The 24,960-nt window shown below is 46.8% G+C and overlaps 1 protein-coding gene across 20 annotated transcripts in view; it reads left to right on the top strand.

Annotated features, from left to right (window-relative positions):
* Positions 1-24,960, top strand: part of Tenm2 (teneurin transmembrane protein 2) — a 1,198,434-nt gene that overhangs the window by 1,035,278 nt on the left and 138,196 nt on the right. For all 20 annotated transcript variants that reach the window (XM_048815904.1, XM_048815889.1, XM_048815861.1 and 17 more), the window contains 2 exons: positions 16,153-16,348; positions 22,191-22,292. In XM_048815904.1, the coding sequence (XP_048671861.1) occupies positions 16,153-16,348; positions 22,191-22,292 (298 nt within the window). The remainder of the gene's footprint in view (positions 1-16,152; positions 16,349-22,190; positions 22,293-24,960) is intronic.

Genomic DNA, 24,960 nt, shown 5'->3' with positions numbered 1-24,960 from the left:
CCAGCTGTCCTGACTATCAGCTTGCCGTTATCTCTCCACCCTTGCAGTGCCCAGATACTAGGTAGGTCAGCTTTCCCAGGGCTCCCATTCCAAGGAAGTTCAAGATGGAGCCAAGGTCAAGAGCCTGCTGTCCACTCACACAGCACATCCTGTGACGATCTGTCGAAGTCCTTAAGGCGGTGTTCAACTTCATTTTGAAGGGAGGCATACCTTTAAAAGCATATTTTTTAAAAACATTTTTTTTCCCAAAAGACCTTGAAGTATAGAGAAAGATCTTGCAAAACCAATCGGATTCCTCTCTGGCAGACTGAAAGGGCTTTTGGAAAGGACTTTCTCAATGGACCCCCTTATGATTATCTGATGGCATCCCAACAGCGGTCCAAATCAGAGGGCAGCCTCCGGAGAGCTCAGAGAAGCCTCCTGAGACACTGGAGATTGACGGGAGACCTGGGTTGAGGGGCATGCACTGGGAGGGTGCTGAGGGTTTCCCGAGAAGGGCAATGCTTGGGTTCATGGCATTCAGGACAGGGAAGAGAAAAAGCCAAGCATGGTCATGGATCCTGTAATCCCAACTAGGTGGGGGGCTGAGGTAGAATCACAAGTTCAAGGCCAGCCTGGGTGACTTAGCAAGACCACACCTAAAAAAGAGAAAGAAAGAGAAGAGAGAATGTATCAGGGGCTGCACCCTATCTCCTGGTTAGACTGAATATAGTCTTGGGGGTGCCATAAGTCAGGCATTTGCAATACTCTGAGCAAAGGACCTTCATCTTCAAGTGAAATATTAAGTAGAACCCCCAGTGTAAAACAGAAAAAAGTGACAGTTTATTAACATAGCATTTATATAAGGTCCACATCGTTATGTTAATCTCTGTACATGCATGTTTGTATGTATGCATGCATGTCTGTGTGTGTGTGTGTGTGTGTGCACGCATCATTTCTCAATTCCGTGGGGGATTGGTTCCAGAATATCAAAACCTGAGGACATTCAAGTCTCCTACATAAAATGGCACAATATGTGCCTAGAACTCCCTTCCCGAGACTTTAAGTCATCTGGAGATGACATATAATATATTTCAGTACAAATGCTGAGTAAATTGTTACACTGTATTGTTTAGGAACTAGTGACAAGGAAAAAAAATGTTCATGTGCAATTTAGATGTGATTTTTTTCCCCACATATTTCCAATCTGCAGATGGCTTAATCCATGGATGTAGAACCCCTAGACAGTGTATGTGGATGTAGCTACAGAAAGGAGAATAGGACTGGGGGTTAGGTTGTTCGAGAACTTATTTTACTCTATAGTAAGGTACTGAAGTTAAGGTAGTCTCCCCTGCCCCAACCCCCAACACTGACACATGAACCCACACAGGAAGCAAACACAACAAGATCTGAACATTTATTCATTTAAGTTGTTGAAGCATGGTTATTTGCTCCTATATTCTCCAAACTCCTCTTAATTTTTACAATCTCTCTTTACCAAAAGCGAATCCGTGCCATGGCTGAGCCATCCTAAGTAAAACAAGCGGTGGATGGATATAGATAATGACTGTAATCTCAGTCACTCTCAAGATTTAATTGATTTATGTACCTTGTTTTCTTTGCCCAGTTTTGAGGGGAAAAAATCATAATGAATATATTTAAGTAGTTGTGAATAGCAACAGTATTTTCTTTAATCGTTTCTTTTACGAGCTGTGGAGACTCTTCAATTAAATTGATCCACAGCTTGAAAGAGAAGTGAGAGAAAATAATTGTTTCAAGGTTAAGTCACTTAAAATATCTGACAACTGCTCAGGTTCCTTGTCTTAGATTTAAAAGGAGAGGAGTTGTACCCAAATTTTGAAACACTCTTTTAAAAAACTAATAATAATCTCTTTTGGGGGACCATTTCATCATCATTGGGAATTCCACTCCTGGTTTTACACCCTGCCATGAGCCTGGACTTCTGCTTGAACAAGATCCACGAGATCCTCGAGATCCTCGCTTGCATGACTTTATCTGAGCAGATGCACATCAGGCTGGATTCAAAAAGGAGCCCAGTGCAGATCTTTAGGCTTCCTAATAAGTGACAGTTACAGAAGTTCAAATCTATGTTCAAAGATGTCAGGAAAAGCTTTGTTCCAAGATCTTCACAAAATTAAGAGCTTCCAAGAGGTCCATTGAAGCCTTTCTCAGTGAGAGTGTTTTTTGCAAGGAAGAAAAATAATGATAAGAAACCAATGTTCATTCATCCTTCATCTGGCCGCTTATGAAACTGCTCTCTACTCAGAGAGCCCCCCCCCATTTAACACCAGCATCTCTGCCCACACAGAATGGTACCACCCCAGGCGTCACTACTGAGGGCTGCTGTGTCCCAGGACCAGCCATGTGTGATCCTTAGTTTGCCCTCCTGTCATCCCTATGAGGTCCATTCTATTGTAGCACCCCCACTTCACAGATGAGGGCAGATTGGGGTCACAAAGCAGCCCTTGGGCATAGCAATCAGACACCCTGTCCTGGTACCCAGTCACATCCAGCAGCATCGGCATCAATGTAAACCACATCGTAAGATCACAGCTCACACCAAAACCAAGAATTGTTAAGAGCCAATGAAAGTACTTTGGAAAGTCTCTGGAATGGATCAGGACAGAAATCTTGGCCCATGTGGGTCTGGCTGAGGGTGCCCAGTGGATCACAAGTAGAGAAATGAACAGAGAAGGTAGAGAGATCAGCACTTTCAAGAGGAGGATTATGGAAACATTTTAAGAAGAGATGCTGGGGATGAAATGAAGATACCACCGTGCTTACAGAAATGTCCCTCTAGCTGTGCTGGGCTGGTCAGGCTGAAGTCCTGTATTGTTCATGTGTCTCCCATTGATTCTAAGATGCATGTAGTACTCCTCCTTTGACATCTCTGCAAATGGAATGTGTTTGGTGACCAATGGAGACGAGGTCGAATGAAGTGTTTGGTGTCACATTTTTGTGTATGTAAGAAAACTCAGTATGCATTCTCATGACTACAGCACTGTTGCAGATATAACCAGATCTTCCTGAGTATGAGACGAAATGAACTTTTTATTATCAGAGTTTCCCTTTGCAAGATAAAGTCCTAATCAGTTTGCCATCCATTAAGTGCCAAAGTTTAAGTGGCCTCATATTCATTCCAAATATCCTCAGATAACTAGATGCCATGATATCAATCAAATCAGTGTGGGGCTTAACTATAGTTTTTTAATGATACTTAAATACATATTTTTAAAATGATGTTTAAGTAAGCCTTCTGTGAGAGGTTGATGGAGCTATTCTAGCCACAGGAAACCATGGGCATAAAGAAGCGATCCACTCCCAACCACCTGGCCCTCATTGACGACCACCCTCAAAGCTGTGTGACCTTGGACAAGTCACTCAACAGCTCTGTGCCTCATTACCTCTTCTGTAAAACGGGGACAATAAGATGTGCCCATAGCAAGACTGTCAGATGCAAATGAGAAAAACCTTTATAAAGCACTCAGACTCAGGCTCGCACATAGAAATGGTGGCATCCATTGTCAGATTTCTCAGAGTATCCATCACCCAAGCCCCCACACAAACCAAATTTCAATGGCTTTTTTAGAAGATAGTTTGATTTGTGTTTTTGTCACTCTGTAGTCATACATGGTGCTGCTGGGAAAAAATAGAAAAGACTAACATTTTAGTTTATTTTCCAGTTTTCTGTTCACATCTAGTAATCATTTTTACAAATACAGAATCCAAACACATGTGTCATTTCCACCCTGGATCCTTGCTTAAGGGAGAAGGAAATCTTTTCAACCCTGGATATTCTTCCACAAACTCATTTTAAATGCTTCAAAAATAGTCTAGTCTTAAAAAAAAAAAAAATAGCCAATCCTCCTTTCTTCAGAGCTGGGGGGGCCTTTAGTGTGTCCACTTGGGGGTGAGGGAGCAGACACTCGGGCTTGCCCACGGTCACACTGAGGCCGGCGCAAGCTTCCACTGTGGTTCTAAAGAGGCCAGCCCAGGCCTGTGATTCTGTTCCTCTCTGGTGCCAGGGAGGTCATTTTGCACCTGGACACATCCTCCATCCCTTCTCTCCTTGGTGATGTATTTGATACATTTTCCCAACCAGCCCCCTTGAGACCCACCTATTGATCTCGGGAAGGCAAAGAGCCAAATGTGACATTTGTGATAAACCGTCGGCTAAAGACAATTAGAAAGGAAGGTGCAGTAAATAAGAAATCGCATCAGCAGGGCCCTGGGAGGCAAGACGTCCCCCCTCCCAGCCTCCTGACACAGCAGCCATTGTGTATCCCCGGGAAGCCCAGAGATGCTCATTGGCTGCACTGACCTTGACCGTAAGGCTGTCAGGGGTCACCACTTGTCTCGCTTGGTCTACGGAGCAATACCTTTTACCCTGCTCCTGGGATGGATCAAAAGGCAGCATGATGAGGGCGTGACCTTGTGGGAAGACAAAAATCTAAAATCAATCCCTTTCTGTGCTCAAGAAATACTCACTCAAGGTGTGTACTGTGGACACAGATCAAAGGTGTGGCTCTCCTTTAAGAAGAAGGGGACTGGACAAGTGGCACCCTCAAGTAAGAGGACCCTGAGGTGCTGCACAGGGCAGGGGATAAGAATGGACACCCCATCATCGGCCTGGTCTGGGTTTGAGTCTTACCTCTGCCGTGTGGCAGCTGAAGGGTTTATGGGTGAGTCCCTCCAGATGCTTCGCCATCCGTGAGATGAGGAGTATTCCTTGTCAGGGTGTTGTGAGAATAACTAAGATGAGGCCTAGCAAACAGTAAGTGCCCCACGGAGATCAGTCAATCAATCGAACTGGTCTACCTCCCTGGCAGGTAGCCTAGCAACGAAGGCTGCACAGGAGAATGGCCAGGCCTCTGCTGGAGGCAGTGATGTGCACACTGAGCTGGGCCTTTAGGCTCTAACAGAAATGGCAAAGCTCAGGATCTTCCAGCTCAGGGATTCCTGGACCCTCCCCAGGGCAGAGGTTTGGGGTGCCTCTCCTGGGTGCACTGCATTCAACTGTGTCCAGGCCAAACACGGCTCCCCAGGGATGGGCAAAGGGCTGACGGTATGCATCCTGCTATCTCTGTGTATAGGAGTCGATGCTTTGACATTTGAGCTACACCTGGCTTATCCAACAAATGTTAGCCTTTACCGCTACTTAAAGGTTTGGGAGTACAAATAGGCCACGACTTCCAACCTGTGAGGGGTTTAGGGGCCACTTCCTGGAGGAGAGACAACCCAGCTGAATCTTTTTTTTTTTCCCCTAGTTCGTTATACATGACAGCAGAATGCATTTCAATTCATTGTACACAGATGGAGCACAACTTTTCATTTCTCTTATTGTACACCATGTGGGGTCACACCATTCATGCAGTCATACATGTGCCTCAGGTAATGATATCCATTTAATGACCATCTTCCCTACTCCCCCATACCCGCTCCCCTCCATTGCAGTCCCCTTTGCCCAATCCAAAGTTCCTCCATTCTTCCCATGCGCCCCCAGCTCCATTATGGATCAGCATCTGCTTATCAGAGAAAACACTTGGCCTTTAGTTTTCTAGGATTGGCTTATTTCGCTTAGTATGATATTCTCCAGCTTCATCCATTTACCTGCAAATGCCATGATTTTATTCTCTTTCAATGCTGAGTCATATTCCATTGTGTATATATACCACAGTTTCTTTATCCATTCATCTACTGAAGGGCATCTGGGTTGCTTTCACAGTTTAGCTAATGTGAATTGGGCTGCCAAGCTGAATCATGAAGGGTGCAAGAGAAGGGAAGAGACAAAGATTTTTTTTTAAGCAAAAGACAAATGAAGATCCTGAGTAGGAGCGTCACAAAGCAATCTTCTTCTTTTCAGGAAGAGCTTCTCTTTGGCCGTGGCTCACCAGCAGGGTCATAGCTCTTCCCTTTTGAACGTGCTGTTGCAGGTCAGGTGTGACCGAGGCAGGACAGCCCTTTGGAGGTTTCATGGCTGTGCCCCTGACTGAGTTGGTGCAGATTTACAGCCGGATACACAACCCTGGCAAGGATATTGACATGTTCCAGGCACCATAAAGCTCAGAGTCACCTTGTGAACCAGGCTCGTACACTTTTACATGCTTCAGGGACCGTCCTGTAAAGACATCAGGACCTGTGGTTTTCCTTGGTTTCTTCCTGTTCTCAGACATTTCATGTGAGAGCATTAACATTTCTCAAGGGAGACCCCCCTCTTCAGATAGACACATCATTCTGCCAAAAACAGGCCACACTATTGTACTCCTCCAGCATTAATTGAGCACCTAGTATGTGCCATAGATCAAGGTCCTGAAGTAGTGAATAAGGCAGAGCCAACCCTGCCCTTGTATGGCTGGTGGGCTGTAGCACAGATGCCCCTCTAGGGATTCCCAGGAAGGCCACCTACCCAGAAATGCAGTGTTCAAGCCTTGTTGCCCACCCTCCCCCATTGCCATTTCTGCTAGGAATCCCACTCTGAAACAACTCTGAGGAGGAAGGGACCTGCAATGTACAACACATAGTAGTAGTGGTGACCATTCATTCTTCTCTAAAGACACTTCATCCTTTTCTGTTCGTTTTTCAGTCCAACTACCTCACCCTCCCCATCCCAGATATTCAAAATAGATTCCTTTTAAAAGGAGAAAAAAAAATAAAGACAAAATATGCTCTCTTAGAGCTTATAAACAACAATTTTAGGCTTGATACATAGGGAGGAAACATCTTGGCAGCACCTATAATCTGCTTATCTTCAGCCAACAAATTTTTAAAGCCTCTGCCAACCCCAGAGGGCCCTCGTAGGGGTTAGGCTCCGTAAACACTCCAGTTCAGAAGCTTTCTTGTTATTACAAAAAGAACTTGAGTTTCATCTTAACCATCTATCAGAGCTTTCGGTCTCTGAAAATCCTTCTCTGGCCTCCCATCATGCTGCAAGGAGCTCTGAAGTTGTCTTGGAGAGCAAGCTCTAGATGGACATCCCCGGCGCTCACCACGCACTTGTCCATAGTAGGCGCTCATTTAATATCTGATGGGCCATCAGTCACCTGTCCTGCTGGGGCCCTCTGCAGTCTGGTAACCAGCAACCTCTTCCTCACTCTGTGCCCTGCCACATCAGCCTGCCTGCTTTCCCTGGGTCACACCAAGCTCATCCTGCCTCTGTGTGTTTGTCAGCTTCCATTACTGCAAGGAATACCTGAGACAAATCAACTTATAGAGAGGAAAGGCCCCACGATAGAGAAAGAGCCCTACTTTCCCCTTTGGGGGTCACACACCAAAGACCTGAAGGCAGACCACTAGACCCCTCTTAACGTTTCCACAACCTCTCAGTAGTGCCAAGCTGGGGACTAAGCCTCGAACACAAGGGCCTTTGGGGGATCATTTCAAATCCAAGCTGAGCCCCATGCATTCTGCAGCGGATGTGTGCTCTTCCCCTCACCAATACTCCCTGGCACTCTACCCTCTTCTGTGGGGCCTTTGCCTGAAACTCACCCCTCCAGCAAGCCCTTTCCTAGCAAAGGAACAGAAAACAGCATATTTCATCACACTTTATGTCCTTGTCGTGCTTTGCTTTTCTTAAATCTGCTTTATTTAGGTATAATTTTAAAACTACCCAAGGCACGCATTTCTTTCAGTGAACATTTTGATTTCTAAAACGTGAGAAGCTCATCCTCCTGAGCAGCAGCACCAGTCTTGATGCAGAGCATGGCCACGCCCCTAAGGGCCCCACCCCACCTCCAGCCACGCCCCTAAGGCCCCGCCCCAGCTCTGGCCACGCCTTGCCCGCTCCCTGGCCACTGCGCATCTGCACCTTGGTGCTCTGTAGCTGGAAACTAGATGCATGTCTCCTGGCATATCTATTCTGGGAGTTATGTGCTCTTCTGTCTGGCTTCTTTCATTTAGAAGATGTGGGTGAGATTCCCTCAAAGGGATGTGTCCCCGTGGCTCATTTCTGTTCTTACTGCGTAGATCTCCAGTGGGGTGGATATACACAGGTCCCCTGGTCCCCTGCTCCACACGGCAAATGTTCCAAGACCCCCACTGGATGTCTGAAGTCTCGAGAGAACTGAGCCCTATGTATATGGATTTTTTTCCTGTACGTACACACCTATGGTCAAGCAGGTGTTTGATTTTTTTTAATATTTATTTTTTAGTTTTAGGTAGACACAATATCTTTATTTTATTTTTATATGGTGGTGCTGAGAATCGAACCCAGTGCCTCACACAAGCTAGGCACCGGCGCTACCACTTGAGCCACAACCCCAGCCCTGATTTTTTTAAAAAAACTTCATTTAAATCCTATCCAATGTTCCACAGTCCCCAAAACAAAGATTTGCTACTTACAATGTGGTATTCCACATATATTCCTATCAATCCCTAAAGCTCATTATTTAATCTTAATCCCTATGTTGCATCCACAAAGGGGACATTGGAGATTATTTTAAATAATTACCAACTCTTCATCCATTCAACAAGTATTTATTAAGCACCTAGATGCCAAGCCTGTGCTGGAGTCACATACCTATGATGCAGTTTAATTTGTGAATGAGGCATGATAAGAGGTGAATAGCAATAACTACTAATAAACTAGCATAATTATAACAATATGCTGTAATAAAAGTGATATGAATGTGGTCTCACTGTCTGGAAAGAATCAAGAGAAATTTTAATGTTTCCAGCCTACAGCTGAACCAACAGAAAGTCAAAGGGCAGACAAGGAGGGACCCTGTACTACACTTCTCTGTCCTCCATCCTGCTGATGGACTTTCGGGTGGTCCAATTTGCTCTATTTCTTATTCACGGCCCTCGTCACTCCCTGATGTTATCCTCTCCCTTAGTACCATCAGGTCCAGAGGACAGAAGCCTTGTCCATGTCATATCCCTGGTGCTGACACTAAGTGGGAGCTCGAGGTCTGCTGAATGAATGACTGTTTTTACACCCACGACATAAACAAAAGCAAGAATCAGGGATGTGCTTCAGGTCTTTCTTTTCTCTGAACCCCAGTTTAGAAATCACCAGGTGAATCTGTACATACAGACCATTCTCACACACATGCTCATGCAAACGAGAGAGACCAGGGACACCCCGGCCTGACCCTGTTGACCGGGTACGCTGACTGACCTCCACTACCCTGGGCTAAAGGTGCAGTTTCTGAAGATCCTCCACTTATTAACTTTTCTGCAAGCCATACCACCTCTGTGCCTCAGTTTCCCAATATATGAAGCGGGGTTAATTTGTATTCAGTAGAGTTTTATGAACACTAAATAGGAGAGTCCATGGGAATCCCTTAGCACAGAGCCTGGCCTCGTTAAATGTTCATCCATCGTCTCATCTGAGCATTAATGAACAAAAACAAGGGAAACTCAACAGTGTTTCCTAAAATTCCCTAAAATCCTTTTTGCGTGAAGGTGCTAGGGATGAAACCCAGGGCCTCATGCATTCTAGGCAAGCTCTCTACCACTGAACAACACCCCCAGCCCCCAAAACACACTTCTCAGAAGGGCTTTGTCCTCCAAGGAGTTGTAGTACCAAGAGTCACCATGTCGGTGTAGACTTTATGGCAAATGTCTAATTGGTTGGGTCTAAGTCTTTTCTAGCCAATCTGTCAAGATCCTCAGTGAGCACCCACTGTATTCCAGGCACAGTTCAGGGCACTAGGGACACTGTGTTGAATAAAACAGGCTAGTGTCTCTCTCCAGGAGTATATATCCAACAGGAGGGAAATGGACTATAAATTAGTAGATAAATAGCAAGCTTTTTCAGAGTGATTAGTTTTTTTCTGAGGATGGAAACTCAGAGGCAATACAGACAGAAAGTTTAGGCCAGTGCAGGATGATAGGAAGCAGACAGCTGTGAGATCAGGAGAAAGACAGGCCAGGCCAAGGGAATGGCTGGTGCAAAGGCCCCGAGGCTGGATAAGTTGGCAGCTCCAAGAACCAGGAGCAGAGCAGTGTGGCTGGAACACAGGGAGGGAGGTCCTGAGAGAGCCGGGCAGGGGCTGGCTCTCAGAGCAGCTTTCAGACAGGAATGGCCGATACCCAGCAAAACCACCAGACCTTTCCAGGCAGCCTTTGTGACTGCACCAGCAAGACATCCCCCATCTTCAGGTTGCCAGCCTGTGTGGGCCAAGCCTGCCCCTAGCACTTCTGCGCTCTGCCTTCCTCCCTGTTCTCCACTCAGTGGCATCTTGAAGGGACTCAGAAAACAGGCCAGCCACCAGAGAGGCTGGCAGCCACAGCCAGCTCCTTGGAAAACTTGGAGCGATCTCCCGTGGTTGCTACCACGCGTGCAGATCCAACTTCAGGTTCTAGTGTGGCTGCCAGCCATGCTCAGTGGCACTGGGGGCACCTTTTGCTTCCCTCGTGGTCCCTGAGACACAGGAAGGAGACCAGGGCTTTCTGGAGATGGAGTGAGATAACACACATGGGCGTTTTCCATTTCACCTGGCACATAACACACTAGCCAAAATAATCCAGCGCTTCGTATTTTTAACAGTGACTTTTCCACCAGTGCCAGAGGACCTATATTGAAAGAATCAAGAATTCCACCCTTGTGGATAAATTCTACCCCGCTCCTGATTTTAAGGAACCCCATTTGGTTCGCTTCTGTCTCTCCTGGGCTTGATCCTTACCTGCCGGGTCTGGCACAGTAACCAGAGTAGCTGTGAAAGGCAGGGGCTGCTTCCTGTATGGATGCTTAAGGGCTCCTTGTCACAATAGCCCCAGCAGTGCCCACAGCCGAACCAGTCGCCTCTAGTTAAGTAACTCGGATGCTGCGAGTCAGAGCTCAACAGTCCCCAGAAAGACAGCAAGACCCTGCTCTCCTCCCTCTCCCTTCCCCTCACACTCAGCCCCTTTCAAAGAGAGCAAAGAAGCTGTATTGAGCTTTAATGAGGAATCAGCTGGGCACACTTTGCCACAGGCCTGGCTGGAGGCAGAGAGAGATGAACAGGCCCCGTGAGTGACCCACCGCGGCTAAAGTCACTCCCGCCGTCACTGGATGCAACCAGAGACCCCTTGATAATGCGGCTTCAAGCAGTCCGTGCTCACACATGCTGCCCACCCTCAACCCCACCGATGGCTGAGGATGCCCGGCCATCTGAAGCAGAATCAACATCAGGCCCCCAGAGGCCGGGGATGCTGCCAGTGTGGAACGAGGGGAGCGGCAGGACGTCCATGGGAAATGTCACCATTTATTGCTTTTCCCAGTCCCCATCAACCCTCAGCCAGCAGACGTTCCAAATAGCAATAAAGTTATTTTCCCGGTCTCCCAGGGTCCTGGACCCAGCAATAACGTCTTTCTGAAGGGCAATGAGTCTGTCTTTAACCTTGCCCTCTTTGGCAGGTATGCACCCGGGTGGCTTCCAGAAGCCTCCCTGGGCTGCTTGCTCCCTGTGTGCGGATGCCTTCCCTTCTGGGAAAGTGACAGACCCTGCTCAATGGTCCACGCACCTCTCCTCTCCTCCAGCTCTTCTGGAAGCCCACTAAGTTATCTTAATTACCATTCCTTCTTGGTCTCTGCCAAGAAGTTGAGAGATTTATAATTGGATCAGTCAAATATTTGCTGTGGTTTATTTCCTTGCTCCTCGAGCTCTTGTAAAAGTTGCATCCGCGTGCCACTTTGGGGTATGACTAATGACTCCGAGGCGCAGTCCTCACATTGAGTGCCAACATGGGTTATTTTTCAAAGGCCAGAGAAAGAGAATTCGCGGGGAGAGGAGCAGTGTTTGTTTGGGGTTACTGTGCAATCCCACCCTGGGTGGCTGCAAGAGACACAAGCTGCTTTGAGAGACAAACGTCCTCCCTGCAGGCAACCCAGGCACAGGGTACACCCTTCCACTGGGATTTGGTCATGTGCCTTCTGATCCCCTTCCAGGGTGTCTGCAGACCTATTAGATAGAACGCGCCATAGCACAACCTTTTCAGTCACCAAGCACAGCGTGCCCTGCCCCCCCAGCATCTCTGTGTCCTGGATGGATCATCATGGGGTCCTGGAACAGAGGAATCAGATGTCCCTGGTCCTCAGCCTGAGTTATCGATTCCCAGTGATGAACCATGGAAAGGGAACTCTGGCCAGGGCCTGGGTTCTTGGAAAATGTCCTCCTTCTAGTGTCATCCAGTCTGCCAAGCAAGCTGCCAGGCGGCAGCCTAGGACTGCGGTCCTAGAGAGCACGGGCTCCCCTGAACCAGATGGCTTCCCTGCAGTCCTGCTGTCCCCACCCTGGAAGGAGTCTCCACGGCCGGCTTGATTGATGCTCCTTGTGTTTCCACACCCCAGCCCCTTCCCACGTTATAGCCACCATGGGTCATGCTGGATGGCATGTGCTAACCACAAGGAACAAGACCACATGTCCCCCTCTAGAGCAGCTTTGGGACTAAAAGGCACACCCACCTGGGCCAACTTCAACCCTCCTGGGTGAACCAGGATAATGAGACACCCTATATGTGATGGATGGAGTTGGAATTTCGCCAACAGAAGATGCTGCCCGTTTTTCCTGGTGACCCCTCCCCTCCTGCCTGATAAGAAGTGGAAGATATGCAGGGACCGGCTATGATCTTGGGTAGCGAACTAGGGAGGAAGAAAGCCTGGAGTCAGGAAATCTCTGAAAACTCTGCCAAGTAACACACCGCATCGTTTCAGTGGCTTCCTCTAGTAAACGTGTATTGATTGCTCACGATGCAATTTCGGACTCTCCTCCAAGAGTCATTCTAGTATCCAGGGCATTCCTATCTTGTGGTTCTGCCACAAGAACAGGGGCTTTAAAGGTTCCCTGGCACCTTCCAGAGTAGATGGGAACAGAGGAAGAGCACGAGGGAGATTGCACAGGACATTGGATGGCAGGATCTAGAAGTGGAGGACGAGCCACACTATGCTCCATTTGTCCAGAATGGGCACATACCCCCACCTGACTGCAAACGGGCTGGGGAGGAACATCCTGATGTTGGCAACAACCAGCAGTCTCTACCACAGAGGTCCCTAAGCTGGTGTCAGAGGAGGGAGGGAACGAGGCAAGAAGGGACAGAGAAAGCATCTCCTTCAGAACCACAGGGTGACATCACGGATCCCGGGGTGGCACAGCATTCCAGGTTCAATGACAGTAACTCCACCCCTCCCTCTCCTGTTCAAGACAGCACTTCAGAAGAAAGAAGTGATGGTGATGGTTATGAGAAGAGAAGCCCTCAGTGCAATTCTGGTCCCTTTCCATGGACTTCCTTTACAAATTTGTTATTTCACTCATTGGATATTTAACAAATGCTTATTGGTCAGATTCTGCTCCAGATGAACTTGACCCAGCAGAGGATGCTAATGAGGCATGCTCACCATGTACAAAGCACGTGCTATTCAAGCGCCTTGTAGGCAGAGGCTCATTCCATCCTCACTGTGACGTTCTTGTGTGGATACTGTCACTATCCCCATTTTAAAGCCCAGGCAGTGGAGGCACAGTGAATCTAAACCGCATGTGCAGCACCCCAGGAAGGAGGTGGCGGAGCTCAGACTCTCACCCAGGCACGATGTCTCTGAAGTCCTTTCTCTTAGTCACTCCCTACGCCACACATCCCGCACCTGCAGTTTACACATGTCTCACTGGCCCCACAGTGACTTAAAGACATTTAGGGGGGTGACAAGAGCTTGAGAAAAATAAGGTGCAGTAAAGGGACACAGGATTGAGCCCCATCAGAGTCTGATCGTGCCCCGCCCTCCCATCCAGTACCTTATTTGAGAGCCGTGGCTGGCAGGTTCCTGCTTAAATGGAGGCTGCCCTCCAAGCTTCTGCAGAAGGACTCTGAGGGGCAGCCACAATAGATGTCCTCCCTCTCCTCTGAAAAAAATGCCTTTTCCCGGAGCAGTTTGATTGGTTGGACAGCGAGCACCACCACTAGTCCCAAGCCACTGCCGAGAGTCCCTTGGCTGGTCGGCAGATGGGCAAAAGATGACGGATGCCCAAATTAGTAATGAGCAATGGCCCCGCACAAGTAATCACCTTCCCCAACTCTTCCTCATGGGGGTGATCACTTGGACCCCAAATGAAGTCTATTCTTCTCACCTCGGCACCAAGGAAGTTACAGTCATTCCTCTGGCTGACAGCAATTTGTAGACGTGGGTCTTTGTAGTTGGACATTTACGAGGTTGCTAAGGAACAAATGCTTTGGTTACAAAGGTCTTGGAAAACAGCAACGGTTTGTCATATCCTTTCCCATCATTTATTTTAGCCCTTAAGGACAGCGGTGACCAATGGAATGCGGGGTAGAAGGAAGCCAAACACAAACACTTATTTCCTGAAATATGGGACGAATGTCCTCTTCCTGGGCACTGGCCATCTGCACGTGTTAAAATGGAAGCCCGCTCTGCTCTTCTGTGATCATTCTGATTTGCGAGCAGGTGACTCATAGTCACTAGGTACTTAAAAAGAATGCTTATAATCTCCCAGGCCCTACCCTAAGCTGTAGCTCACGACAGCCCTGAAAGTCAGGGGCTGTTGTACCCCAGTAGGAAAACCAGACAGAGAGTAACAATAGATTCAAGTCAAACAGTAGCAAGTGGCAGAGACAGAATTCAAACCCTGGTCTGTCTGATGGCAAAACCTTTGTGCTGGAGATTAGAAAGTCTTTTGTTTTCAATGATCACATTTCAGATGGAAAAGCTGGCAATCCTGGTAATGGGGCCCCCACACCAGAAGGCTCCTGGAGCTGGGTTCTGTGAAGTTGGTGAAGGGGGTACAGCTGATGTCTGCCACCTGTGAAAACCCTTCCAATTGGGCAAAGCCAGGAGAGAGCGCAGGCTTACAGTGGTGGTTTCTATCTGCTAAAGACCTCCCCTTGGAATGTGCTCTGGAAGGCACAGTACCAGCTGCTTTTCTACACAGTGCTGAGAGTTTTCAGGATGAGTCCATTGCTGTGTGGACTCGCTCTTTCTCCCCTGCAGAACACCTCATACCCATCTGCACAACTAACCCCTGAGAACATTACATCAGGGCTGCTCAGGACTCTTCCGTGGCTCCCACTTGCCTCGTAATATTCTACCTGCTATTTAGAACAGGACTCTCAGGTAACATTTGTTCTCGTCATCCTCCCATCCCTAGTAGCTTTAGCTGACCACTCTGTCTCTCACTTGATCACATCCAGCTCCGAACCTGGTTTCCACATTTAATCTCTGGTATATCTAGGCGCTATCGGGGCATGGATATTACGGTCAAACAGATCTCTGTCCAAGTCTTGTGACTATGTGACCAGTTGCTTGACTTCTGAGATTCACTTTTCTTAGTTATAAAATATGGATACAGGCTGGGGATGTAGCTCAGTGGTACAGCACTTGCTTGGCATGTGCAAAGCCCTGGGTTCAATCCCCAGCTCTACACAAAAGTTTATATCTACATACACATGGATATAAATAGAACCAAGATAGTAAGAATTGAAAAAAAAATGATTATAGTGATGATGACTAACATATATTTTGTGGGGGGGTTTGTGTGTGCCAGACACTGTTCTAAGTGTTATATTAATTCTCACAACCCTGTACATAGATACTATTATTTTCACAGTTTTGTAAATGGAGAAACTGAGGCACTGACAGCTAAAATTAATGTCCCAGCCAAAATTTCTCCCAGGCAGTCTGGCTTCAGGGTCCTCATTCCCAGTCACTTTACTGTTCTGTCTTCTCCCTGTAAATGATCACCAAAGAGTAGCTGGTAACAGGTGTATGATTCCTTATCTGAAACTCCTGGGGAACAAGATGCACTTGGAATTCAGAATTTGGAGAACTATAGAAAAGTTTTACTTGGCATAAACTATGAATTATATAGCATCCCAGTGGGGTCTGGAGCAACAACCCATATCTCACAGACACATAAACAAACACACACCCAAAAAAGTGAAAAAAAGAAAGAAAGAAAGAAAAGAAAACATTGAAGTTTTATGTATTTCCAAGCTACAGGCCAGAGATTTCAGCCATGGTCATAAAACAAGCCATGGTCACCATAAGCATAATAAACAGGGGCTGTTATTACTGTTACAAATTGTGTGGCTTGTTTTACTGTATGAACTCATAATGAAACTTACTAAAAAGGATATCTCAGCCAAGGAATGGGTGGGAGGGGAGATGCGGGTCATGGGACGGGTCTGCACCCCCATTCACCCCGGGGTGCTTCCTCTCCTCCGCAGTATGACTTCATGGAGCGACTGGACGGGAAGGAGAAGTGGAGCGTCGTGGAGTCACCCAGAGAGCGCCGGAGCATTCAGACCCTGGTCCAAAACGAAGCTGTGTTTGTGCAGTACCTGGACGTGGGCCTGTGGCACCTGGCCTTCTACAATGACGGCAAAGACAAGGAGATGGTCTCCTTCAACACAGTGGTCTTAGGTAGGTGCGGGTCTCTGGGATGCAGTGCACAAAGGGATGGATGGCTTCTCCGCGGAAGACGCGGCTTCCCAGAGTCCCCATGTAGTGAGGTCTCACTGGAACCCCCATCAGGATCATAATGTGATGTTCATATGACATTCATGACATTGTCCCCTAACCAAGCTCTGATGAGACGCACGTGCTGCTGAAACCATGCCAAAGGGGCCAGGGGTGGGGTTAAGAGTTTGGTCAGAGGTCCTGGGTCAAAGACATCCACACAACCTAGGCAAATCAGTGCAAGGAGTAAGCCTGTGTTTCCCCTCAGGTAAAGCAGAGCGCACACTGGCGCCCACCCCAGAGGGCTGTCATCAGGATTACGGAAAATGGAGATGTGCATACGTCTCTAAGCCCAGAGTAGAGGCAATAAACAGTCACCATTCACATCAGCTCAGAACTTCTCTTAGAAACTGAGAATGCCCCCAAATAAAAAGAGTTTTAAAAACTTAAAACTAAATCAGAGAAAGAATATAGACTTTTAAAAAAAATGTCTTTATTCCCTAGTAGGCAAATCTTAATTACACAGATCTTTCAAGAATCATGGAGCCCCTTGGAAAAATCCATAGGGCCAGCAGAGAAGTCCTTAAAATGCCAACAGTTGAAAAATCCTCACTTTAATTAAGCTCTTGTCATGTTTGGTGTGTTTTAGCCCCGCTTTTTATTAGCTATCAAGAGAAAAGACAGGATTTTATTCTAAATTTCCTCTTCTTTATGCACATAAGTCCTAAGGACTTTAGCTCACAAATTCACAAAGTTCAGTTGCAAATTACCAATTCTATTCAGAGAAGTTGCGGATATTTTCATTTCGGTTATTTTGTTATTGGGTTTTAATCTTCTTTCTGATCAGGATCATTGATCCTGGGTAGAAACTGTGTGAATCAGGGCAAATTGTTAGGCCCGTTTCACAGAAGAATGAACTGAGGTTTGAAAAGCTAACTCAGCCCCTCAAGGCCCCAGGCTATGGTAATGGATGGGTCCCTGGGTCTCATCCACTGCCTTTCTGCATCATCGTAACTTTTAAACATGGCTCTCAAGCTTCTTGGAGAAGCCTAGATGGAGTGATTTCATAAGGAAAGATCTCACAACTGCAGGACTAAATCCCACCTCTAACTGGGCAAGTGGCTGAGCTCCCTGAGCCTAGGTGTCTTCATCTGTGGAAAGGTGGTGGCCACATTCAGGAAAGGCAGGGGCTGGCATAGAGTTGGAGGTCAGTGAATGCAAGCCCTGCCAGGGGTGAGGGTGTAGGGGTTGCTATTTTTGCCTTACTGGGGATGGAGTCTGGGGTGCTCTACCACTGAGCTACATCCCTAGTCCTTTGTATTTTTTTTATTTCAAGACAGGGGATTGCTATGTTTCTGAGGCTGACCTCAAACTTGTGATCCTTCTGCCTCAGTCTCCTGAGTAGCTGGACCTAACAGGTGTGTACCACCTCATCTGGCAAAGCAAGCCACCGTTTTATTTTAAAACGATATGTTATACAGCTGTTTTTATACTGACTGCATTTTAAGAGCTTCTCTATCAGCCCCATGGATTTTTCCAAGGGGTTTTATGATTCTTGAAAGATCTGCATAATCCAACCTGAAATTGAGGCAGCCACTTGAGAATTGTATAACATCACAGAGAATTTTAGTGTTGACCATAGGTAGAGGCTGATCCTTGTTCCCTCTGTTAGGGACAGATCAGCCCTACTGAGGCTATCCACATGCTCTGAAGTAGGAGTTGGCACAGTATAGCCCAGGGGCCCCATCTGGCCCACTGCCTGCTTTTATAAATAAAGTTTTATTGGAACACAGCCACGTTCGTCTGTTTACATATTGTCAGTGGCAGCTTTCCCACTGTAGCGGCGGAGTTGAGTAGTTGCAACAGAGACCATATGGCCCACGAAGCCGACATCCTTACTATCTGTCCCTTTACAGGAAAAAGCCTGGCCCTGCTCTAAAGTCATGTCATAACTCAGTTATCACGAAAGCGGTTGGAGAAGCAGCTCCTCCAGGTTGAGGCGAGGGAGAAGCATCAAAGCTGTAGCGACTCAGAAGGAAGAAACGAGCAACAAATTGAGATCTAGTTTGAGATGTTGAGATTTTTTTAAGTCTTTAAGAACATGACGAGACATGACTTCCTGTGTCACCTTGTGTTTAAACTCGGGAGCCTTGACATGTTTGCAGCAGCGCTCATGTCGTGCTGCATGCAGCTGGTGCTGCTGGATTTCTGAGGACCCAGCGAAGCGGCTAGTAGGACCGCCACTGGAGTGTGGCCCTCTGGCAGCCTCTGCATGCTGTGTTTGGTGCCCATCAGCTCAGTTGGGCCCTGGAGAGCCACGTGCAGCAGGTGCCATGGCTGTCCCCTTCCCTTCCAGCAATCAGGACAGGACACCAAAGCTGGAGGACTTCTAGGACTCACCTGAGGTCACAAGTAGCCCGTCAGAGGTGAAGTCCCCATTTAGACTCTGCAGAGCTGTGCTCTCAGTCCCTAACCAGCCTTGAATTCTAGTTAAATGTGTCCCTTTCCCCCTGGACAGCAAGTGTCAGGGCCCAGGTGAACTGGAGGTGGCTCTGCCCTCCTGTCCCTTCACCCTCCTGTCCCTTCACCAGACTCAGTGCTGCTGAGGGCCCCTGCCCCAGGTATTACCCTTGCGCCTGTCAGAGCTGGGAAGAGCAGTTCTCCCCTCTCAGGAGGATCTCTCTCGCCCGCTAGAGCATAGGGAGAGTCAAAGGTAATCGGCCTAATAGTCGGGCAGGTATCTTGATAGAGCAATGATAGCAATTGGCCTGAAATGCAGGGAAAGAACAGTGTTTTACCTAGTTCGAGGCTCTTCCCCGCATACCTATCATCAGAACGTTCTCCATCAAGAGCAGCCAGGATGGCGGCAGCCCTGCGATGGGAAACAGAAGGGAAAGTGTTAGACGGGTGTCAACCAGCGATCACGCTAAATATACCTTTGACTCAGGAGTCTGTGATGTGTTCTGCAGAGAAGCCGTCTGCCTTCAGAAATGAGCATCCTCTCGGGACGACAGCAGCATTCTGGAAGCCAGGCAGGCCCTGGCACCCCCCGCTCTGTGTGCTGACTTCCTGGGCCTGCCCACGCCTCCTGCCAGTTCCTCCTTACAACAACTTGAACCAAGTTGACACCCAGGAAAACAGATAATATCTCAGTGACAGCCCAGAGGGGACAAAGGGGCCCCAAGCAGGATGGGCTCTTTTATGCTTTAGCAGAACCACATGATGCTTTTATTCCTGCAAAACCTGCCCAAGTGCTTTCAGTATAAGACCTTGGGAGACTTAACTGATAGATACACTCCTCGGCAGTTTTTGCTTGTTTGGGATTGTCTTCCTCTTGTGCACACACAAGGACCTACTGTATACCAGGCAGAAGACTACCTCAGCACCTACTATATACCAGGCATTAAGAGTACCTCAGCAATTCAGATCTGGTCTTCTCCTTGGGGATCTCAGTATGTCAAAAGGCAGTTACAGGAACAAGCAGTACAAAAACCTAGGCTGAGGAAAGTGAGGTAGGAGGACAGCCAGGAGCTGAGTGGCCTCTAAGCTGAGATGGAAGTCCATGCCCACAAGCAAGGACTTCCAGACAATTGGCGAGCATGGCACACCTGTGGTACTGTACCCGGGACTTTGGTGGCAAGGAGGGTCCTCCTTCCGTGCTCTGTTGCTGCAGATGTAAATTTGGAGATCCAAGAGCACTGGCCTCAGAAGGGTCCATTTCCACCAAACCACACCCAGACGCACATGCTCAGTGAGAAGCACTCAGTACCTCCTGCAGCAAGGACCTCGAAACATGCAAGCTGGATATTGTCTCTGTTTAACACTTTCGGCTGTTCCCCATGGTCCCAGTGGCCTGCAGTATAGCCAAGTTGTCCCCATGGCTTCTACCTCTTATCCCCATTCCAATATCCTGTTCTCTTCAAAGCATTTCTTATCATTGTTACTTGTTTGACTCAATGGGTTTTTTTTTTTTTTTAGCTTGTATTCTCTATGATACTAGAAAGGTCTGAGAGCAGAGACCATGTCTCATTCACCATAGCATCTCCAGTTCTGGTACATCGTAGGTCTTTAGTTAATAGGTGGAACCCTAGATCAAGAACCATGACAAGTCTGAGATCTTACTTCAAGAATAAGCCTGCTTCCTAACCATGCTCTGGGGGAGACCTTGTCTCTATTATGCTTGATAGTAAATAAACCCCCCTTTACTTTGGAGAGAGACACTTCCTCTCCCCCAAGGCTGAGCCCTACACAGACAGCCTTGAAAAGGCATTTCTGAATAGCCCAGAAGTCAGTGTCCCTGCTCCCAAGACCTTCAGAAATGGGAGCACCCCAGAGACAGCTGTCCCCCAACACCACATGAAAAGGCTGATTTTAGATCCACCAAAGCACCCGATGCTCTTTGAGTGAATGACGAGTACATGAAACACACAAGCCACATAGGTGGCCCCTCAGGTGTTTCCTGGCCCACCTTTAAAGAGTGTTTCAGCCCAGAATATTCATTGTTAGACATCAAGGAAACTGGATTGATGGAGCTTTTAGTCTTTTGCTTGATTCTGAAAAACCCACCCATGCACTCACTGAGTTCTCAGAGTGCCAGAAACAAGCCACATCCGGGTTCTGGAAGAACAAAGCTGGAAAGAGAAACACCGTTAAAAGAAGGCAAAGTCGCATGGTTCGATTTCTCAGTCCAGAACAAGAATAGTGGGAAATTAGGCTGAAAGGAAACACATCCTTACCACTCTCAGTGACTCCATTAGGAACAATTAGACTTTACAGTTCTTCATACCCAGTCACCACGCCAGTGTCCCCAAATCTCCCAGGGTTGTTCAATGTCACACTTAGGACCTAGTGGCTTGTATTTTTCTTTTATCATCTTAGTAATTTGGGACCTAAAAGTCGAAATGGGTTTTGTTTTAATTGAAGGCAAAAAAGAAAATAATAATCATAATCTTAAAAGAATGTGTCTACGTGTATGCAGACCCAAATCAACATGAAAAAAACTCTAAAATGATCAAGGGCAAAGTATAGCTTGAAAGTACACATAGAAAAGTAAATCATGAAATAAAATGCTTCTGCAGGTTCCAGAAAAATGTGAACCAACTGAACCTCATAAAAAATAAAACCCCAAAAGCTAAGCATAAAAGGATTTGTGTATAACCCAATGCCTGTCATGTAAACCCAAAATCATTTCTGAGGTATCATTCGTTGGTAGAGCCCTGCACCGTTTAACGATGGGGATATATTCTGAGAAGTGGGTCATTAGGTGATTTGTTATTTGCACCGACATCTCTTACTCACACTTAGAAGGTGGATCCCACTACACACCCCAGCTATGTGATGTGTACCATCTTGTGTGCACTCCATTATTGACCAGAACGTCACATGCAGCTAATGACTATATTTTGATTTTTTTTATTATACTTCCTAAAGCAGGTTATATTTTTACTCAGGGAACCTGACATTAGTAATAACCACTCTCATCTTGAAAAATCACCCTCTATTCCAGAAGCTAAAAACTGATTCACCACATTTCAGACCTCATCTCACAGTGATAGGATGATTTCTTGGTGGGCTCTTCTGACAAAAGCAAAATTCGCAGCGATACCAGCCCTGCAGACCTGCTTTGATGAAACAGATGGGGCATGGCAATGACTTCCACGCACGGAGCCAGTGTCCCTGTCCCACCATTCCCTGTTCTCTCTGGGTTCCTATTGCTGGTCTTTAAAAATGGCGGATGACTGCCTATTAAAGGGCTGCACCAGCAGGTAGGAGAGAAGCTAATTGCTCAGTCTCTCTCTTTTTTCAGATTCAGTGCAGGACTGTCCGCGAAACTGCCACGGGAATGGCGAATGTGTATCTGGCCTGTGTCACTGCTTCCCAGGATTTCTAGGAGCAGACTGCGCTAAAGGTATGTGCCACCGTTACCCCACTGTAGTTGGAAAACAAGCTGTACTCAAGCTTCTCAGATGTCAGAAGGGGCACCCCAGTAGACTTCCCAGCCAACATCCCAGCTGGGATGTTATGAAAGCCCATGTGTGCTCAAAGGCCGAACCCTTGGGTGAAGAGGAGGCTTTGATATATGACCCTTGGCCAATGTACCTATAGGAACACAGCAGTTCTCCTTGGCACTGAGGTGTGCTGAGAAGAAAGATTTGCTAAAAATGAGATGGTCGGATTTCCTGTAAAAGCAGAAGTGAATTACCATCACTCCTTTCTTATAATCATTAACTTCTATGTAATGGAAGATTAAGTATCTCAGGGTTAGTAAATTTCATTCATTCTGGCCAGCTACACTCTTAATCTAGGAAGCGCTATTTATCTTGGTGGAATCGGTTTTAAATTGTATTATTAATTTATCTAGACTGCATAGCAAAGAATGGCTGGGGCCTTGGGATTCTTGGGGGAAAGATAATATAAGAAAGAAAATGATTCTCTCAAAAGCAGGGAATTGAGGGGCTGCAAACCTAACTTGCAAGAGACCTTCAGTTCGACCTTGAAGTGGCTCAGTAGGAGGCAAGATCAGTGGCGCTTCTTGCTCTTTGACATAGTCCATGTCCACACACAAACATGAGTATGTCCAGATAAACACAAATAAGAAATTCAAACAAAATTTTTAAAGTGATACCTTTATGTTTCTTTTCTATTTTATTCTATTTAATTTTTTTAATACCAGGTATCCCCCCACTACACTGATTTCTGTCCCACCACTATTCAGAAAAACAGCCCAAAAAACAGTGACAGGCAGGTTATGAGCCCTTGCTAGGGAGTCAGACAGTCCTGGGTCCCCTTCCCAGCTCCTCTGCTGAGTATCTCTGTGACCTTGAGCAAGTCATTGAACATTTCTGAACCTGGGTTTTCGCATCTGGGAAAGAGGGGGGTGTCAATTCAGGAGCTCATCATGAGGACACAGTAAGATCCACACAGAGGTCTAAGTGAGGCACCTTGCAAGGTGTCAAAGGCATGGATTTTATTATTTACTTATTTATATATATTATTCTTTGTCTATTTGACTCTTTTCATCACTTTTATCTGTGCTTCATTAAAAGATCCTCCTGCTTAGCTATTCTAATGGGATATTCCCGTGAACTGTGTTCTCCCACCTTCACCATACTTGCTGGGAAATTTTTCAGATATTCTCTACCTTGCCCAGATTTGAGATTTCCATCTTGATAAAAGCTAACTATTCAGTAAATGGAACTTTCTCATTCTTCTCGTTCTGGTGGCCCATGTGTAAGACTCATTCCTAAATGGCACCACCTACAAACAACTCCTCTATCCCCCAGTACAGAGAAAGATTTGGTCAACTCATCCGATACAGAAGGATAAGAGTAAGGAGCCACCGATCAGTTCTCCTGCCTGGGTTTTGGCAAAGCAGGCCTATGTCCACAGGCTTGGGGACACTTCAGCAAAGTGAAAACTCAAGCCTCCAGCTCCTACAGGCACCGCGCGCAGGCTCTGAGGGGCCTGAGGGAGCAGGGGGCGACCCTCTACACCGCTAAGTCCCACCAGCCAAGGCTTCCAGGGAAGGCAAACTTCAGTACCGTTCGAATGGCTCTTCTTGTGTAATCTAATTTTCCTGGGAGTGAAGGCATTAACGAGAGGAAGGACAGGGCAGTGCTTTTATATGTGGCTGCAAATGGGCTGAACACGGCCTGTGAGCTGTAAATGTATATTAACACTGACACACATCGATGTATTATTAATCCTAAAAACCATGTGTGCTCCGACTGCACAGCCAGTTACTGGCCTTTCAGAGCTAAGTACCCCGGCCATTTAAGAACTCTTCGCTCTAAATCCATTTCCAGAGGAGCGTCCATCCTGCATTATGGATCTGTAATGGAGCGTGCATTTAGCTGCTTAAAAGGGCTCTCGGTGTGTGTTTCGCATTCACCACCTGCCCTGTGGCTGGGCGCACACTCCGAGTGTGCATTAGCCATGCTATATAATTGATCCTTGTGAAACAAATATTGAGCGGCTGTTGAGAGTAGTTGCTCCTCAGTACTCAGTCGCCGTTCCTGAGATTGGGCTTTGAACTTATTTATATTTTAATTTAACTGTTGATGCATACAGGAGACAAAATTGAAGCGCTTAAAAAATAAATCTGCCTTCTCCTGTTTCCCCATTTGTTCTGGGCGAAGCTGGTTGAGAGTGTGAGGAGCAAGCATCGACCCCACTGCCCTAAAAACCTTTCCCCATAAATATTTTTGAAATGGACACAGTTTAAGCTGCTTCGTTGTGGAGAACATGAGCTTTCTTCTTTTCTGAGCCCCTCTTTCCCAAACTTCAGTCTTTCACATACCACATTTATTACCGTTGCCGAGTTCATGGGCCACCGGTTATTAACTTATTTCTTTAAATCAACTCATTATGTTTACATAGATTTGCTGTAAAAGGAACAATGTCAGCAAAAATTGAAATAGAGAAAACTAGGATCAATTATCATAAATAGGAAATGACAGTGCATCTCAGCCACCTCCACTCCTGACACGCTGATGTCACAATCACAGTCCTGAAAGTGGACTTATCATGTAGGCCAGCCAGGCTGTTAGAAGGACTCGAGCCCTGGACACCTCATT

This window comes from Marmota marmota, unplaced genomic scaffold, assembly GCF_001458135.2.
Source record: "Marmota marmota marmota unplaced genomic scaffold, marMar, whole genome shotgun sequence".
NCBI classification, from domain to species: Eukaryota; Metazoa; Chordata; class Mammalia; order Rodentia; family Sciuridae; genus Marmota; species Marmota marmota.
The sequence above is the reverse complement of the archived record's forward strand: the minus strand, read 5'-3'. Positions and strand labels throughout refer to the sequence as shown.